Below are 18,764 nucleotides of genomic sequence, written 5' to 3' on the forward strand. Positions count from 1 at the left end.
CACTCCGTTTCTGCGGCAAAAGGTCTTACAGGCGGATTGATTAACATAAGATTAACATTGGTTTTGTTTAGCATAGCCTGTCTTGCTCATAATGAGTTCAGTGGAAGCCGCATGAAGCATGCAGTGGGTTAAACAAAGTTAGAATTCAAGTCATCCAAGTGACTAAGAAAACACTACTCGTGGCATTCAGCCTCAGCATCCAACTCCTGGCCTGTCATCATTAATATGTGGGGAAACACGGGAGGAAAACCATTTGAAACCATTTGTCCCGCTAAATGGTGCCCTTGTCAAGCTCCCTGGGCTTTCTGTTAAGCTCTTAAACTGCCCGGTCCAGCTGAAGGATATATTTTACTCTGTTGATAATCACAGAGTAGCACAGAACAAGGCACGCTGGTAGTTCTGGTCGCCTCTCTCTGACAGGTTTTAGACGTTGAAAGTTGAGAAATGATTTGCGCTGCGCAGACAATGAAGTTCGAGCTCAAGGTGATGAAACACTGAGTAAATAAATGGGATTAAAACGTGGGTCAGCTGATGAATGAAGCATCTTTGCTGCCTCTCTCTATCTCATACACTCAGAAAGGAGCATCGTTAGTTTGAGGCTGATTGTTTGATGTAGCTCCCTGCAGCACTGGCCCCCTTTTCCCCCTCTCTGTCAGTTTTTTATGGAGCATGGTATCAATTATATATATGCGTTTTTCTATATATATGCAGCATATGCCCAATCCATATGGCCAGCCTAGAGCAAAAATAGACACAGAGCCATGTGAAATTAACACTTAAAAAGCTGTAGAAATCATTTGATGCCTGGGATGTTGACTTTTGGTGACCGAGGTGGTAGGTATGATATTTTAAAGGAATTGTTCAATATTTGGGGGAATATGCTTATGTGTGATCTTTATGCAAGTGAGCTGAGAAGATTGATATGAATTTCATTAAGTAGCCCAATTTGTGACCTCAGTACTCTGTGGGTTACTGATTGTGATTTGGTTACGCAGCCTTCCCAATGAAATCCTTATAGGGGAAAAATAAAAATGCTTTTATTTTTACTTGTTATTCAGCAGGTATTACAAAAGTATCAATCAAATCACAAAAATGCCTTTGAAGCAGCTTTAAATATTTTTATAACATCAAACAAGTAAGTGTAATGTGAATGGGGACGCTCGTAGTTTTGAACCCACATATTCTGTGGATTCCCTCATATTTATGGAGCTTTTTAGTGTTTTTCAGCTCTTTGTTTTACTGTTTTGGTTCACTATCACCACTCTCAGGAGAGTAATTTCCAGCATTTTTCAGCAATAAAGCTCTGAAAGCCCTCTGTACACTGCCTGCCCAGGACCAAACGCCTGACAAAGTTAGTGACTAGCTTGGCACATGTAGCAGCTAAAGACCCTTTTTTAAAGGGGCTCATGGAGACCAAAAACAGAGCTAACTACTGCAGGTTTAAAGATGTAAGTTGTTGGATAACACGATAAAAAAAAGGGTTTGATTTTACCTCTGATGTTTGCATTGTTAATGTTACGTGGCAGAAGTCAGGGACTAAAATATGGAGCACTGAGGTCACAAATGAGGCTAAGAACAGAGCTGGAGAGAAGAGGTGTTTAGCCTAGCTTAGCATAAAGACTAGCAGCAGGGAGAAACAACTAGCCTGGCTGTGTCAAAAGTGAAAATCGACTACCAATACTTGTAAAGCTGTACACATTTTGTTTGTTTCTCCCATATATCAGCATGAATGAAAAAAAATCACCATGTTGCCAAATCTGGCAACTTCACTGTCACAATAAAACTTTGGTGAGCTGAGCCTAGTTATTGTTCACAAGGAAATAGTTTAATTATATAACTTCCCTAATAGTACAAATTGTTTTCACATTTCTGTGTTGATTAGTCAGCCTTACAGGTGTTAGTGGGCATATTTTCCAACTTTGGTCAGCACCAGGCTAGCTGTTTATCCTTGTTTTTGATCTTTATGCTAAGCTAGGCTACGCTAAGTTTCGGAAAGAAGTGAATGAGCACATTTCCCAATGTGTTGAACTGTTCCATTAAGGTTGTTGAACTTGACGATTTGCCAACACCCTCTTACAGGCATGCAAAGAGGACTATTGAGCTTCCTGCTGCTGGACAATACACTTTTCTGAGAGTAAACATGAATCTTGATCTCTACTCAGCTGCACTCTGCCTGCTCACTTCTCTGTGATAACCACATATACAATATGTCAGATCTGAAGGAAGATGTTCAAGTTGGCTGTCTTTCATGGCATTGGATTAATCAGAGCACATATACATATGGCCCACCCTTCCCTGTCTCTCTCATTCTCTTGTTCATACACAGACACACACCAGCACAGGAACCACCTGGGTTTCCGAACAATCCGTGAGAGGCAGGTATCCTCACAATCACTGATTAACAGCCCTATGATCATTTCCACTGCAGCATCCTAATCATTTGCAGCATCGGCTCTTCAAGCTGAACAGTTTCTAGAGCATCAGAGACGAAACACAACTGACATCCTACCCGGTCCCACCTCATTCAGCCTTAATTGTATCCTCATTCTTCACCTGGTAACAAGCTAACAAACCTGTGCAGATGTGGCAAGCACATCAAAGAGAGGGAGGGAGGGGAGGGGGAACTTGTTTGTAGAAAAAAATGTGTGGGGGAATATGAAAGGGGAAATTTAAGTTGTGTGAGCCCAAGCCAGCGCCACCTCAGGGAGAAATGCTGGAAAAATGTGATTTTTTACACCTGTATCTCAGGAGGTGAGGAATAAGAGACAGGGAGCGGCGGAGGCGGTAATTAGAGGGGTGTGTGTGTGTGTGTGTGTTTATAAAGGATTTTTAGTATGTTTCTGGGGCTTGCCGCTGGTTCTTCTTTCAGCATTCAATTTGGTACGATGCATTCGATGCCAGATTATTAAAAATGCTAAACCTGGTTACGAATGCAAAAAAAAAAAGTGTTGAAAATTTAAACAAATATGCTAATATTGTTACAGTGATAAATAGCTGGCAAGCTCTGTTTAATGAATAATGCTATTGGCTCTAATTCCTCATTAAGGCCCTAAAGAGGAGAGTGAAGAGAGAAAATACATGTATTGTTGTTGTGTTTTTTTTTTTTCAAATTAAACTCGGAAGGCAGAAGATACCAACACCTTCCCAAATTAAGTAGATTCAAATTACTCAGTTACACAGCTGGTGTGCAGTCTGGGGTGTCTTGTGAAACCAATTAATGTGAGGGTTAAGTCTTGATAAAGTAATTGAGGCAGGGTTAGAAATGAGATGGAAGAGTTAGGAGTTTCATGATCAGGCTGAGCTTGATGAGAGAAAGTGAAACTTTCCTCAAACTGCAAAAAATATTCATCTTAAGGTCATAATGTCATATTTTTGTTGAAACAAGTAAAACAAATCTGTTGCGTTTTGTTGTTTCAGGGTCAAATTATTCTAACACTGGAGTGGTCTGCTTTACAGTATATCCAGATATAGTCACATGTTTGGAGACAGTTCTGAAAGTGTAGCAGGAACAAGAGAGATTATCTCACTCTAGTGTTTTTCTCTTGATGTATGCACGTGTTCACTACTTACTTAAACAAGTCATGAAGATGTATACTCACACTGCAGAGTAGGCAGGCTGCACAAGGGCCCCTGCTGGTTTCACCTTGCACAAAGAGCCATCCATCACAGCCCTTTTGAACTAAGATTGCTATTCATTTCATCTTTTCAAGATCAAGCGCTCCATAAGAAGAGGTGCTACACATAAAAACAGCTTTCTGTCCCTGAGAGTGCCTGTTTTAATTGAAATGCAAAAAAAGAAAGAAAAAACCCACTTTGATTTACAATTGTTTCAAGGTGACCCTGAACAAGGCTGACCTGGAATACTGGCGAATAAAAAACAACTTCTATGCTTCTTTATGTTTTTAGTTGGTCCCTCTAAATCCTTAAGTTTGTGTCTCCTTTTACAGATGAAAATGACTCATTAAAGACAGTCTACACTCATTAACCTCACAATTAACAGGGCACTCCACCAATTTTACACATAAAGGTAAGTTTACTCATCACTCTCATGTGAAAACAGTTGTATTATGTCTGAGAAAATAACTTATAACTTATCTTGAAGTGCTTGAGACTTGATAGAAAAACCTGAGGTTTAAACTGCTGAAATGGAGTTTGAAAGATGTGGGAAATTTAGCAAGCAGGAAAGGTTTTATGGAACATGCTTTTGAGTTGCATTATGGGAATTGTAGGATCCAGCTTCCTCTTATGAAGGCTTGACTAATAGGAGGAAATAAAAGTCAGGATATCTCGACATCTGCTGCACCGATTTTGACCATTTTTTAAAATCTGTCCCTCGTAAGTCCTCCAACTTTACAAAAATGCAATACTAAATCACTGAAATGCCCCTTTAAGTCTTGTTTTTCTGTGTTTTCCAGTTGCTCGGAAAACAATTCCAAGCCCAGGCCCATGACTCTATCTTTAACTTTTGATTCATTTAGTGCAACATAGATATCTCGTCAAAGAAGCAGAATGCTATACAGGCTTCATGTTTAACCAAGCTTAAAAAAGTTACAGCTTTAAAAAACAACAATCAACTTGACGGACCCATCTGAGCTCACTATCCTAATATTTACGCTGTTTGAGCGTATATCAGAGTTTCCATCTTTAAACTATGGCAAATGCTTACACACCGCATAAGCTATCATAGCCTCCTTGAAGCCTTATTTATTTTTCCAGGGAGATGTCAAGGCCAGGACAAACATAATGGCATAATATTCTGTATACAGTGAGGGATGACATCACTGGCAGCAACAGCCAACAGGCAGATCACAGAAGACTGGAAAACCGCTTGTCTGATCATCATGTGGCAGGCTGCACACACACACACAGATTGAAACACACAAACAGAGCGGGATACAATTGCCCCAACTATTTACACAGCACCGCATGATTACTGTATTTGCTCCTTATATCACACACATGCTGACCATGGCTGACCAATGGACACTTTTAATTTATGCACATGTTTGAAACATGGCTAATAATGCTTGTCTAATATGTCTATAAACTATAATGTGGGACCAAACATGTAACATAAAAGTGGTGTTTAAAGCGTTTATTTGTGTGTCAGAGATGGAGCATCAGCCTCGAGGGAAGCTAACTGACATTGATTGACAGATGCCTCCAGTGCCTTCTGACTAAACTTACATGCAACTGAAATGTTTGGCACAAATTCACAATATAGCCTTTCCTTAAAAAAAAAAAAAAAAGAGGTGAGCTGCTATAAGTAGGAGAATAACAAGTCAAGATAATCCCATGTGAGGCCTGTCCTGAATTCTGTATCATTTTTACTGATGAGCTTCTTGGGTAGCTGCCATGTCAGCGAGGATGCTCGTAAACAAATAATTATTCATACTAATAATCTTCCATATTCATGTGCAAATAAGATCCCTTCTTGGTATCTAAGCAGCTTCAAGGTTGTATGTAGGAGGTTCCCCTAACTATTGCCTGACTTGACTCATTTCATGCCAAAAAAAAAATTAAAAAAAAATAGAAAAATAAATCTATCTAAGGGTCAAGGATGTGTGAGCTACATATCATAAATCTTTAAAAAAAAACAGACTTTTTATTTCATATACTACAAGGACTGCATACAAATGCATGTTCATGTCACATCCTCACAGGGAATGCATTTGCCAATTTAAACAATATCCTCTTTTGGGGCAGATGGGGATAAATTTAAGGACAAAAATAAACGTTTTCTTTCGAAAGTAAATCTACTCAACCAATTCCAATTATAAGGCAACCACAAATACAAGAATAGTAAAATGGACTCCGTTCCCAGGTCAATTATCACAAACTTTTGCTTTGTGATGTCACATGATTTCATTGAATTGCACAAATAAATCACCTGCGTAATGAAGGAAATAGACTAAACCGCTGTGCGTAATTACGCACAAATCAAATAGGCACATAATTGAATGTTGGCGCAAACATGAAGTTCTATCCACTTATAGCCAAGTTTCCACGGGTTGTTAAACTTTGCTTTTAGGTAAGTTTTGCGCTCTGGGAGCTCTTCGCATGTCAGTAACCTTTATAACACGCAGTCCTGTATGACGCCTCTTGATTAGCTGCTTACACCGTATGATATGTGATAGCGCGTATCATATATGTTGCTATAAATAGTCTACAGACAGGCCCACATCAGAGACCTCTGCAATGAGAGGAGTCATGCTCTCCATATGAATAAAACGGCAGAAGGCAGTGGACATCGGGCGGTGAACTGAGAGGGCTGGACACTGATTTGGCCAGGCAACATGTTTTGTAACTATTACAAAAAGCTGTATTATGTTTCCCTGACAGCAACATCCTTTTAAATGTACATGTAGCATTTCAGCAAGGGAAACTCCTCTCATTAAAAAATAACATTATAACATTAAAAAGTCTTAATTGTGACAGTAAACATAGGTGGGTGGTGGGACTTGGCACACATTTTGGTGACTGTTACCCATTAGCAACACAAGTAAATACTAACACACACAAGAATTATAAGTGGGTAAACTCAGCCCACTAAAGTTTACATTAAAGTTCTTTCTGTATGTCATTAAATCTATGAACAACTACAATGAATCTGAAAGCTGACTGCATAAATGAGCAAATTATTGGTTTACATAGCACGTACCATTGTGGTGTAGGGAAGTGTGCCAAACACTCTCAAAGACCCATTTTCCACTCTGAAAAGTTCGGCTTCCAAAAAAAAAGTGTGTGGGAGAGAGAAAACTGCTCGGTTTCTTGTTCAGCTGGGCCTTATACCGGAAGCAAAAGAGCCCTAACACACGGCCTGCTGCCCGGTAAACATTTTCTTTCTTTTTTGTAATTTGTAGTCAACTGTTCTCAGTCAAGGCAAAAGAGAACAGCGCTGTATAATCCAAGTTGTCTGCTTCCCGACTTCTTCATACAAGGTGTTTATGCTCGGTATCAACTCGTGATATTTCCATGAAAATCGTCGGTGTCAAGGCTGTGGTCTCCTGTCAGTGCGCACGGTTCTCTCTCCAGTCTGTCCCGGTACCGTAATGTCCACCGAGACGCCGCGCTCTGCGCCACCAACAGAGTCACCCTGTGAGCCCGAGTGACAGAGCAGGAGTCTGGCTGTGCACCGACAGTAAGTAGCCTGCACTCTCTGCTTACGCGCTCACCAAATCAGCTGTTGCTCCTGCAAAAGGGACGACGCCGCGCGCTTTCCCTTGTGCATGCTCCGGCTTTGCTCTCATGAAAAAGTGGAGTTCCTCCCCGGTGCTCCTCCACCTGTTCCTCAGTGTCCGGAGAAAGTTGCGGAGAGAACGGCGACTAAAACAAAAGTCGGCATGTGGCAGCACGGATGTCGCAACATCAGAGACATCAGAGTTGGTGAGACTAGCGGGGACTTGGTGGGCAAAGCCAGCCGGCACTGTCCGCAGAGACTACACACAATAACGAGGAGGTGAAATGTGCGTCTCCCCGTGTATCCCCGCGTGAGACACCGAGCAGCCAAAATTCAGTAAACAAATGCTAGAAGTGAAAAAAAAAAACACACACAGCGTGGCTGCACACACGCACCAGTGAGGACGTGCGGTGTGTATCCTGCGGCCGCGGCCGGAGAAGCGGAGCGGAGGGCTGGTGAATTATTAATAACCAGAGCGGTTCACAGTCTGTCGTGTTCAGTGAGTAACCAGGGCGGCAGCTGGGGGTTTAGAGGAATTAAATACCGGCTCAGAGTAAACCATGGACGCAGGGGATTAGTAGCTCTCACCGGCAACAGTGTACGGGCAGCTCGGGGCCGACAGACAGGGCGGGAGGGAGCAGAGGGGGAAGGTTATGAAAAACCCAAATATTTTCTGAGAGTTTGAAATGCAAGCTGTAAACGTCGTTTTGCAAACTTAATATTCAGCCTAAATGCAGGGAGGCATGCACGTGGACCAGAGTGGTGAAACATCACCTGCAGCAGGTGGACACCAGTTAAAACAAAAACTGAATATAATCATGTTCTTTATATCATATTTTTAAATAATATAATTATATTTTCAAAAGAGAATCAATGCATGTTTTTTAGGCTTCATCACCTGCCTCACTCTTGCCTACATATTGTTACCAAGATCCATGGATTTCTCTGAGAAAGACGCGTAAGTTTTAAGGTAAAAAGTGGTTAAACGGAGTCGAGCTGGGTTAAATCTTTACCTAAGAATGAGTTCATTCACATGGCAGATTATTGGACAGACCTGTATTATGACATGCCTGCAGGTAGGAAAAATATGAGAAGTATTAGTCATTAATCTGACATCTAGACTTATTTGAAAGGTTTGAAACACCTGTATTTGCCATGTTTCCTCCGATTTTACGCACAGCCATCAGTGCCACCGTAAAAACGTGTCTGTTTTTGTGCCGTCCATTCAGGTGGACCTCTGTTTATTTAGTCATGAATAAAGCAATAAGATAGAGAGAGCAGGTGCATGACTCCTGGCTGGAGTATGAACACAATATTTATTCACAAGAAATATCAAATTAGCCTCGGATATTCAGATGGAATTTCAGCAGACACGCCTTCAAGAGACCGGCCTGTTCATGAATAAATTACCGAGTAGCATTTGGACCTTTTATGGGAAACGCAGCAATTCGCGGAATTGCGCAAATGCACACGTCATTTAACAAAATGATGAGCACTGGCGAAATGGACTCCACCTGCCGCCAAATTTGTCTGTATTGGTTCAACTTTATCACTTTAGAAACAGACAAATAAAACAAGCTTATGGGCTCAGAGTTGTTCCTTAAAGAGAAGCAGGCAGCTAAAATATTTAAGCAGCTTGAAGCTCTAAATGTTTGACCAGATTCTCGGTTTTCATCTCCAATCACACAAAATATAAAGCTAATTAAATTCCTCCCATAAAAGATTATAGACATACAGATCATAAGGCTACATTTTAAAAATGAGGTAATGCTAATTTAGATATATTCTGCAATAAATCACATGTAATATTTTGAAAACAGATTAATATCTCAAATTTTACAGGGATTATTATAATTTTGTCAGTGGGACGAAAGATTTTCGTGTCTGTCTACAATATTCTACAAGCAGGTGTTCATCTCAAACTGTTGCATTAGATTCTTATTTAACGTGAAACCGTTGTCAATTAATGTGTAATTAAATACATCAGACTTATCTCGCTCTTTTAATTCATGACAGCAGGCTCATTTTATATTTATAACATTTAATAAATGTCGGTCCTCTTCTGTAATTGTAAAGTAATTGAAAACAATGAAACAAAAATGCGACTATTCATAGTTTTAAATGCTTTTCAGCGCATAATAAAATACAACAAATAATGACATTAGATCAGTTCAGGCCTCAGGTATTTTATTTTTCACTTGAAGTGGCCAATGAGAATTTAAATAAACATAATACTGCTATGTGACAGTGGAGAGAAATGTTTTACTGTCACATTTTACATTTTTTATTTCTTGTTAAAATGGCCACAAAAGCATCAGGAATATGTTAGATTACTAATCTCTTCCTTTTGTTTTGTTTTGTTTTATTTATTTTATTTTTCAGGTCAGACAACAAATTTAAGGCCCAAATTCTCTCAGATTTCAGTCATGAATTAGCAGTGTTGAAACTAACGCCTTTAAAAATATGACTGATTAATTATTTAGGCATCAAATAGTGCTGTGTGTGTGTGTGTATGTGTGTATGTGTGTGTGTGGCCTTTTCAAGTGAGCGGCCTGCAGGAGAGGCAGAAAGTCTTCACCTGACATTCACTTCAGGCCTGTATGAACTCACTCATTTGTAGCTCCAGTGTGTGTTTGATTGCTTTTAAGTGCAACCATGAGCAACACATTCTGTCTTTAATCAACCTGCAAAATCTTTTAAGGTTGCAAACTTCTGAGCAATAAAGCCAGAAATGCTGTGTGAGGCGAGATAAACGTTAAAATGTCAAATAAAACCTGGGTTAAGATGTACACACACGTCTTATCGGGCAGTTGCTTCATTTGATTTTTTTTTTTACTTGACCTCCTGTTTGACCTTAAAAATGCCGGCTGTGTTTTGTTACTTTCTCTTTGCCTGTTGAGGCATTTCTAATCATTACTGTGTTCTATTAATCTGCTTACAGATCAAATGTTTTGAAAAAGGTGATTGTTTATTTAATGGAAAAAAACTCAACACTTTTGGAAATGTGAAATAAAGGATGGATGCATTTGAATATAACATCAATTTAGAAAGACTAAATGTGAACTTTATTATTATGTTCTTCTAACTACGAAGAGATCGATATTTTTTTGTTTTTTGAGACAGTAATTTGGTACAGAAGTGCAGAAAGATCAAGGTGTTAAATCACTGATCCTAAACTAGGCCATGACGTCTAATAGCATATCTTAAACCTCTAAACCTGCTTATGCAACCTAAAAGTACGGGGACAAGGGGAGCAATCACTGGATCACTCAACTATTCCGTCCACTGTGTGTGTCCAATGAGCGTTTTATTTGACACATTGACTCCAAATGGATTTTGAAATTTGTTGCACTCTAAAACTACCAGATCACACTGAGAGTCCCTGCAGGCTAAAATGTGGCGGGTGTCTACACCTTATACATCTGATGCACATGCACCATTTTAGTCTATATTTGTCCAAACAGCAGCTTGCGCTCATTTGCAAAGTCCTTTCTTTAGGTCTCTCCTCTCCCGGTCCTATACCGTCTCTCCCTGGAGGTTTACACAAACTGGGAAACAAAAGTTCCACTAGGCAACGGCCTGTCGAGGAATGCTGACCTTGGCAAGGCCAGTGGAACCGGCCCGAATCACGGCCATTCTCCCATTTCTTTTGGTTTGAATTAAGACGCATATGACCTGCGCCAGCTTCCAAGAGGTGCCACAGTGGTTAGAGGCATGCTGGAGCCATGTAGCTATGGGCTGCTCCTGCATGCTGCTGGCCTGCACTGACTGAAAAGAGCCTGCTGCAATCCTAAAAATGAATTTTGAAGGAGTAGAAACATTACAGCAAAGCTATATGCATCAGTGGCACCTTTTACTGAAGTAAAAATACAAATTCTACAATGTAAAATAATCCATTACAAATAAAAGGCCTACATTCAAAATTTACTATTAAAGTGAAGAAGTATGATCAGCAAAATGTACTTAAACTAAACTAATAAACCATCAAAAGTAAAAGTACTGGTTATGCAGAATGGTTCCCTTCATACTGTTATATTATTATGTATATTATAATATTTTGTATTATTACGTATGTCTTCATGTGTAAGCTGCATTTAAATGTTGCAGCAGGTCAGGATGGAGCACATTTTAGCTTCTTTATAAACTGTTGGGTAGTTCAGTCTGCAGCAGTGTCTCTGATCATATGTTGTGTTTGTAAAATCTTAACCAGCAAAGTCACTCTTAAATGTAACTGTCAATTAAATGAAGCAGAGTAAAAACTACAGTGTTTGCCTCTGAATTGTAATACATTAGAAGTAGAAGGTAGCATTCAGTGGAAACACGGAATCTACTTAGTTATTTTCCATTACTGTAAGATGTAAAGAAGGTCATCTTAAATTAAAAAAAAAAAAAAAACAGACTCTCTGTCAGTCTAACTTGAGAGAGTGGGTAAAAAACAAACAGGCTAACCATCAAGGTTACCATACACTTTCATTTAATATTATTCTAATTATAATTAAGAATAAAAATAAAGGTGAATTGAAATAAGCTCAGTATGGACACACTAGTGTAAGTTTCCATTATTAAAGAAGTGTACCGAGATGGTGAACTCACCATAGAGGACAACAACACACAGTCCTACAATAACAATGAAATCATTTGAGATGGATTTAATGGTAGATGAGTGGCCCCGTCACTCCACTGCACTCACTATCAAATGAGAAAGGTCCAAAAAATGTAAAGAAAATAACTAAAAGACCACGATTCACCCTGATAAAGGCTTAATGAATGAAAGTTTTGAAGGCTTGGATTTACAGTATATTATTCAGTGCTTACACAGGACCTACAGAGCCTTAAACAATAAAATACAGCTACATTTAAACATAGTAAAATATTAAAGAATGAACGGATATTTTGAAAACTGTTAGTAAAATGTTGTACAATATGAGTGAATAATTGTTCTGTATTCACAGGTTGAGTCTGTTAGACTTTAGAAAATAAGGACGTTACAGTTATATAGTTCATTCATTATATCGGCCAGTTAATTATATATTTATTTCACTCTTTTTAATTATAATTTTTAGTAAGCTCCGGAGACAGATGGGGCTTTTGATATTAATCATTCTATAGATTTCTTTACCGGCGTGATTTTTCAAATAATTTTTGATGTTGAAAAGCGGGAAGTATTTCCATATTTCACAGTGTAGATTATAGATCAATTCATCTGTGAAAGTAAGTGAATCCCGAGGGTTCTTTGAAATACAGGTTGAGGTTTAATTAGTTCAGTTTAGAAAGTGTATTTAATTACCAAAAGACCCTTGAGAAAGTGTGTTGGGCCCTTTGTACATGAAGGTAGGAGAAGGTTGTTGAGCAGGATTAGATTTAAAGTCACTTACTTCAAATATAGAAATGTTTACTGAGTAGAGAACAAAGATTTTTTTTTTTTTTTTTTTTTTTTGGACTGTGTTTTTGATAAAAGATGTTATAGGCAGGAGAAACGCTCACTTTCTGACTTTGGTCACATCTACAGTGAACCATACAGGAGAGACATATGTACATTTTATTTTCATGTCTTTGCTCTACGATGGTACATGACAAAGAAATAATTAATTCCTTGTGCACAGCTTCCAAAAATTAATAAACAATTACGCAATCACAGGTGACAAACTTGGACTCACAACTTGCACGCTTTCTCACATGCAATTGATTGCATTAGCATAAGGTAGCGTGGTTGCTAAAACACACACACACACACACACACACACACACACACACACACACACACACACACACACACACACACACACACACACACACACACAGAAAACACATCCACCTGCAGGCTGAGCGGTGAGATTAGCAACACCTGATGGAGAGGGGTGATTGGTGGAGCCTCGGGCCCTGCGGACCGCTGATTGGCTCAGCGGCGGATCTGGCGAGTGTGTGTTTTTGTGTGCCTGCCTGGATCTCTGAGGGTATCCCACACTCCCCTGCCTTATCAGGCAGCTACACGGCACCGCTAGAGGAGTGCTGCTCTCAGGAGGGCAGGGCTACCAGCACACCGCTTATCTTCTACCGGCAAGGAGGGTTTATAGGTCTGATTAACTCACTGTTTGTATGTGCTGTGTGTGTATGAGAAAAGAAGAGAGAGCTGCGGTGTATAATTGTGTATTGTAGGTGTGTGTGTGTGTGTGTGTGTGTGTGTGTGTGTGTAAGGGTGTGTGTGTTAGTGGATGCAATGGTGGCTGGGTGAGTGGATGTGAGTGTGAGAAAGGTGTTTACTCAAGTGCAGTAAGTGTGCATGGGCAAACATGTGCCGCTTGGTGAGCTGCAACAATAACAGAACCACACACACACACTAACACACACACGCACAAACCAAACCCTCTTGTTACTTCACTGAATCATGGCTCCTAAGAGGCACCCGAGAATAACACTAAAGCTCTGTCGTATGAGGGTTGAGTGCTGTAAAAACTACACAGCACCCCTTCAAAAGCGCTCTCCCTGTGATGCATTACAAAGCTCCAAACTTTCAAAAAATCTCCCTCCTTTTGTAAAATCTATATCAAATTGCACCATTTGTCACCGTGATGATTGAAGCACACACTCTCCTCCTCTTCCCCAGCAGAGTGGAGCTCAGTGATATGATTTGCTCTGGTTAGGGTCCAGCCGGTACCACCAGAGAGTGTCGTCTGAGGGGGGTGCGGAGGGGGAGGAAAAAATGAGGGGAGGAGGTAAAGGGAGAGTATGGTCGCCCCCCTCTTCTCCCACCCTCGCAGGAGAAAGCAGGGCTGCTATAATCTCTTTTCCTGGCGCTCCATGAAAGAGAGAGGAAGAGCCACTAGAGCCTTGGTCCGCTTAGATCTGCTGCCCCTCACCCCAACTGTCTATCTTCTATCTGCTATCTCCTCTTTTTCTGTCCCTCTCTTGTTCCTGCTCTTCATCCTACTCGCTCATCCAGGATCTCCCTGTGGTCACACCTCACCATTCATCTGCTTGTGGCGTATCATTTCTCACACTTACTGTTATTGATTGTGTCGCTGCTCACCTGCTTCTTTCCGGTGTTTATAGAGATATTCTGGTTGAAGCAGAGAGATTTTAAGCAAAGCCCTCAAAAATACAAAAGGAATTGTCTTGTTCCCTTACATTTCCCATGCTCTCCTCTTACAGCGCTAACTCTTTCACACCTCAGAGAGGAGGGGGATCATTTTATGGATCCCTGCCACTCAGTCTGCTTCCCCTCCCCTCTCTCCGTCTGCCTCCATTTCCCATACTCTTCCATCACTTTTCCATGTGTCTCCCTATCCTTCCTCCCTGTTTCCTCCTTCCTTTCTCCTTTGCTTTCTTTCTTTTTTTTTTTTTTTCAATGGGTGGAGTCTCCTCTGTGGTGCCATTTTCTGTTTGGTAGTACATCCAAGAGAACATGAATATTCATGACTAATCCACTCTGCACCCTCCACCCTCCATCCCCAACCCTCCCTCCCCCCCACCCTCACCACCACCCCCACTCAGCCCTGCAGTCGAAGGCAACACTTGGTAGTGGCACATGGCGAGACAGCTGTTGCAAACCAAGCCAGGCATCTGTGCAGTGGGAGAGTACGAGGAAAAGAGAATCCAAGGGAGAAAGCAAACCAGAGACACTGTTAGAAACACATAAAGAGAGATAGAGGGATGCAGAGGCGGAATGAGAGAGACAGATATATGTACTGATAGAGGGGATGGTAAGTAATGGGCAGTGGTTGGGGGCATCTGGGTAAAGGAGAGCCAGACAGACAGAAGGAACGGGGCGGTGGCGGGGTCACCCGGGTGAAAAGGAAGGGGACGAGCCAGACGGAGGGAAATGGGCACCGATGGGAGGGTCTGTCTGGGGACGGAGAGGGAGACAGATTGAAAGAAGATGGCAGAGAGCGAGACAGAGAGGGAGGGAGGGAGGGAGGCAGGAGGGGGCATCTGAACATAAGAGACAAAAACCTGTAAAGGGACAGTGGGACACACACACACACACACACACACCTGACTTTCATGCTTGTGCAGAATAAGAAGACACAGTTCAGGATTTTATAAAATATTGATTTCAAAATCCCAAACATGACACAACCAACTTAAAAAAAATTGGGACCAACAAAATTCAATGACATTTTCTGGGATTTTTTTTAAAATTACAAAATGTAACATTTTAAATTTAACATTTATCATTTTTATAAATTTAATCTTCCCACATCATGGTCTAAAAATTATTTCAAAGCAACTTTTACACTGCCAGGGAGATATTTTTTTTTTTGCCTGAATGCAACAACATTTTAACATATTAAAAATATTAGAATCTGTCTCAAAAATTCAGTGTTTGTAATATGTGTGTAATCACAAAATGTGAACTCCCTCCTCATGTCATGACCTCAGTGGTAACTAAATCGCAGATGTCAAGATGACTACAGGGATAATAAAAGACAAAAAACTTTTCTGTTACACTTTTTTTTTTTCATTTTTTATACTTTTCTCAAATGTGTTTTTTTTTCTTGTGTAATATGGAATGCTATTATATCTTCAGGCCTGTAAAAGTCCTTAAAATGTAGCAATCAGAGAAAGAAAATCACTCTTTGTTTGAACAACTCGTGTCTACACTAAATCACTAAACTGTGATGAGGGTCACAAGCCAGACAGGTTGGGAATCCACTGATGTGGAGGAAAATAAACAAAGGTGGATTTACTGTCACCTCTGTTTGATGATCATCATGCGGAAATTATCCACCAATAAAAAAATAAATTCTCCTATTTTTTAAGCAAAATTATTGATTCACATATCTTTTCATCAATTAGTATTTTTTGTGGCTGCTTTAAAGGGGCATTCCACCAATTTTACACAAAAAATATCAGTTTACTTGTCATGAGGAGTACTACTCAGCCTGTGAAAACAACTGTATAATGTCTTTTGTGGCTCTGGAGAAGCTTTACAGTTTGAAAAAAAAAAACCTGATGATGTCATAGTGATGTCATCAGGGTTATATCGGACTTGTGACATTAAACAGAAAGTCTGCATTACAAACTAGAGATGTGGGATTTGAAAGATAGAAGCACCTAGGAGGCGATGAGGATCTTATGAAAAACATTATCCAGTTGCATTGTGGGAAATGTAGGACCCAGTGTTTATGGAAATTGACCCACACTAGGAACTTAAAGTCTGGGTATCTTGGCCTCTGATGTATCCATTTTAACCATTCTTTTTAGAAAAAATCTTCTCTTTTGACTCCCTCAACTTTATGGAAGTGCAAAACTAAATCTCTGGAAAATCCTTTAAATCTGCATCTTTGCTTGTCTCAGAATAAAACACAGGAGAAAAACCACAAGAAAAAAGTAAGCTGATACTCTTAAGAAATAAATGAGATTTATGTGAACTAAGATTCTGGAAATAATAATCCCACTGATATGTTCCCAAACCCTCTGGCTTTGTAAATCATGGAGCTGAGACACTGCACGTCCACAGACGGAGTGGATGCTCCTTTGCCAGCCATGCCCAGCCTGTGCCCCTTTTCTCTGCCCCCTGTAGCACCCTGTAACCCCTCCACCCCTCCTCCCTACTCTTCATCTCCTGCATCCCTGCATGGGGCCCCAGTGCTGGCTGCCGTCCCTCCTTTACTCCCCTCTCCCTCCCCCATCTATCTCTCTCTTTCTCCCCCTCTTTTCCTCTCCTCGCTCCCACCCAGGCAGAGGGTCTAGTTGTGCCCTACATAGCAGTGAGCGCAGCAGGCTGGCGCTGAGAGGAACCCTCGGGTTTACAAACTGTGTCAGGCCTCAAGACACCTCTGTGATCAACACCAACCGCCACATGAGGGGAAATAATAAAGCAACGGCTACCAAGAGATTGGTGTGATTGATGTTGTCAATATGTGAGATCTGGAATAAATGAGCTCTCTGATCTGATCCAAACTGTGGATGTTTGTGTCGGAAAAGCTGAAGGTCAAAAGCGCAGAAGACAGTCACTGCAGCAATAACAGCTTCCTACAGTTCATTTGAACTCACATTAATTGGCAGTCATACTATATATTAAGGTAAAAAAGTAATCATAATATGTAGTTTATATAAATGATTGAATCTGAAGTAAGGTGGGCAACACTGCTGCACCGCAGGTAAGTACTGATGGGTGGTAAAACATCTGGTACACTTTAAAATAAGAGAAAAAAACTACTGCCTATCTGTGTTGCCTCAAAAGTGTATCATGGCCTTAATAAAATTCATAATCATTTCCTCCGGTGGCAAAAACAGGTTTTAATTAAAAACTCTTATCCTTTGGGATAAGCCCTAGATATCTTTGATGGAGTCAATCATTAATGCGTTCACCCAAATTATCTTGTGATTAGACTATAAGAGGAAAGTGCATTTTGAGGGGGGGGAGTATCCCTGTTACTGTTATAACTTGCAGAATTTGGTCAAATGTACATGTAAACATATTGTAATGTATATCAACTGCATCACTTCATTCAGGTTTACACACAATCACTGCAGAATAATCTCAACAAGGATGCTTAACTTAAAGTAGACACTGACTGACTCTTGCAGTTGGCTTTCCTGTGGCCTCAGGGCACCAAACACCTCGTACACACACACACACACATAGTAAATGACTGAACGGTCTGTTTTTGCAGTGTGGAAACATGCAGCGTGCAAAACATGTAGAGTAAACATTATGTTACATTCTGCAGCGGAGGGACATTCCATCCAGAACGAGATGACTGAGTGCAAAAGAGAGAAGAAGGAATGAAACGAAAAAGAGAACAGAGATAGACGGATCGATCAAGACAGAATGAGGGAGAGACAGGGAGCATCCATCCTACCATCCACCATGACCTGGCAGAGAAGTCATAACACAGCTGCCACCTGAGCCCGGGGTCACTCTGCCTCTCCCACGCCATTCCACACTGCCACGCTGCCTCCCACGCCAGAATCCTCTTCCTGGGACTAATGATAAATATATAAATATATGAAGACAGTCAATGAGGGGAAAAATACGGATGGAGTCACCAATCAGGAGCTATCTGTTACCAAGATGCTGCTGCGGCATGAGTGATAGAGAGGGGTGTGTGTATGTGTGGGTATATACTGTATGTATGCTCTGGTGTGTGTGTGTGTGTGTGTGTGTGTGTGTGTTTGGAGGGAGAGGGGACACAGACACAGAAATGCCATGAAGCCCTCTCCAAGCAGCTGTGCCTCTCGCTTCGCCAGTCCAACTGCTCCCGCTGCCATGTGCACACTCGCTGAGCCACCAACTCCGCACCAAACACTGAGGTACATGCTTGAACGGGCGCTCGCACACACATAGCGTCTTGCACACGTGCGGTGCGGTCATATCTTTGCAGTGTAGTATGCACTGTATATTCCTGACAATTGTCAAAACAATCATTTCTATCAGCTGTGTTCTGTGCTGATATACATGTTCCAGGAGGCCTCGGGCCAAGCTCAGATGTGTGAGCCAGGTTAGTGAAGGGCTTCTATTGGACACTCGACACGGCAGGTCAAAACTGGAAACAATGCTTGTAACATGTACCCTTTTATCAACTTCTTTTCTCGTTAATAGTGTCCTGTTACATCAGTTCATCTCTTTGTCAGCCTT

At 40.8% G+C, this 18,764-nt stretch overlaps 1 protein-coding gene across 10 annotated transcripts in view; it reads right to left on the reverse strand.

Moving 5' to 3' along the window:
- nfixb (nuclear factor I/Xb) overlaps positions 1 to 18,764 on the reverse strand; it is a 146,939-nt gene that overhangs the window by 127,015 nt on the left and 1,160 nt on the right. For 9 of the 10 annotated variants that reach the window (XM_042392764.1, XM_042392765.1, XM_042392761.1 and 6 more), the window contains exon 2: positions 17,989 to 18,112. In XM_042392764.1, coding sequence (XP_042248698.1) covers positions 17,989 to 18,066 — 78 coding nt within the window. In that variant the 5' untranslated portion in view covers positions 18,067 to 18,112. Of the gene's footprint in view, positions 1 to 6,661; positions 7,509 to 17,988; positions 18,113 to 18,764 lie in introns of those variants that run through there. The other variant, XM_042392763.1, reaches the window with a different exon arrangement.

This window comes from Thunnus maccoyii, chromosome 18, assembly GCF_910596095.1.
Source record: "Thunnus maccoyii chromosome 18, fThuMac1.1, whole genome shotgun sequence".
Taxonomy (NCBI): domain Eukaryota; kingdom Metazoa; phylum Chordata; class Actinopteri; order Scombriformes; family Scombridae; genus Thunnus; species Thunnus maccoyii.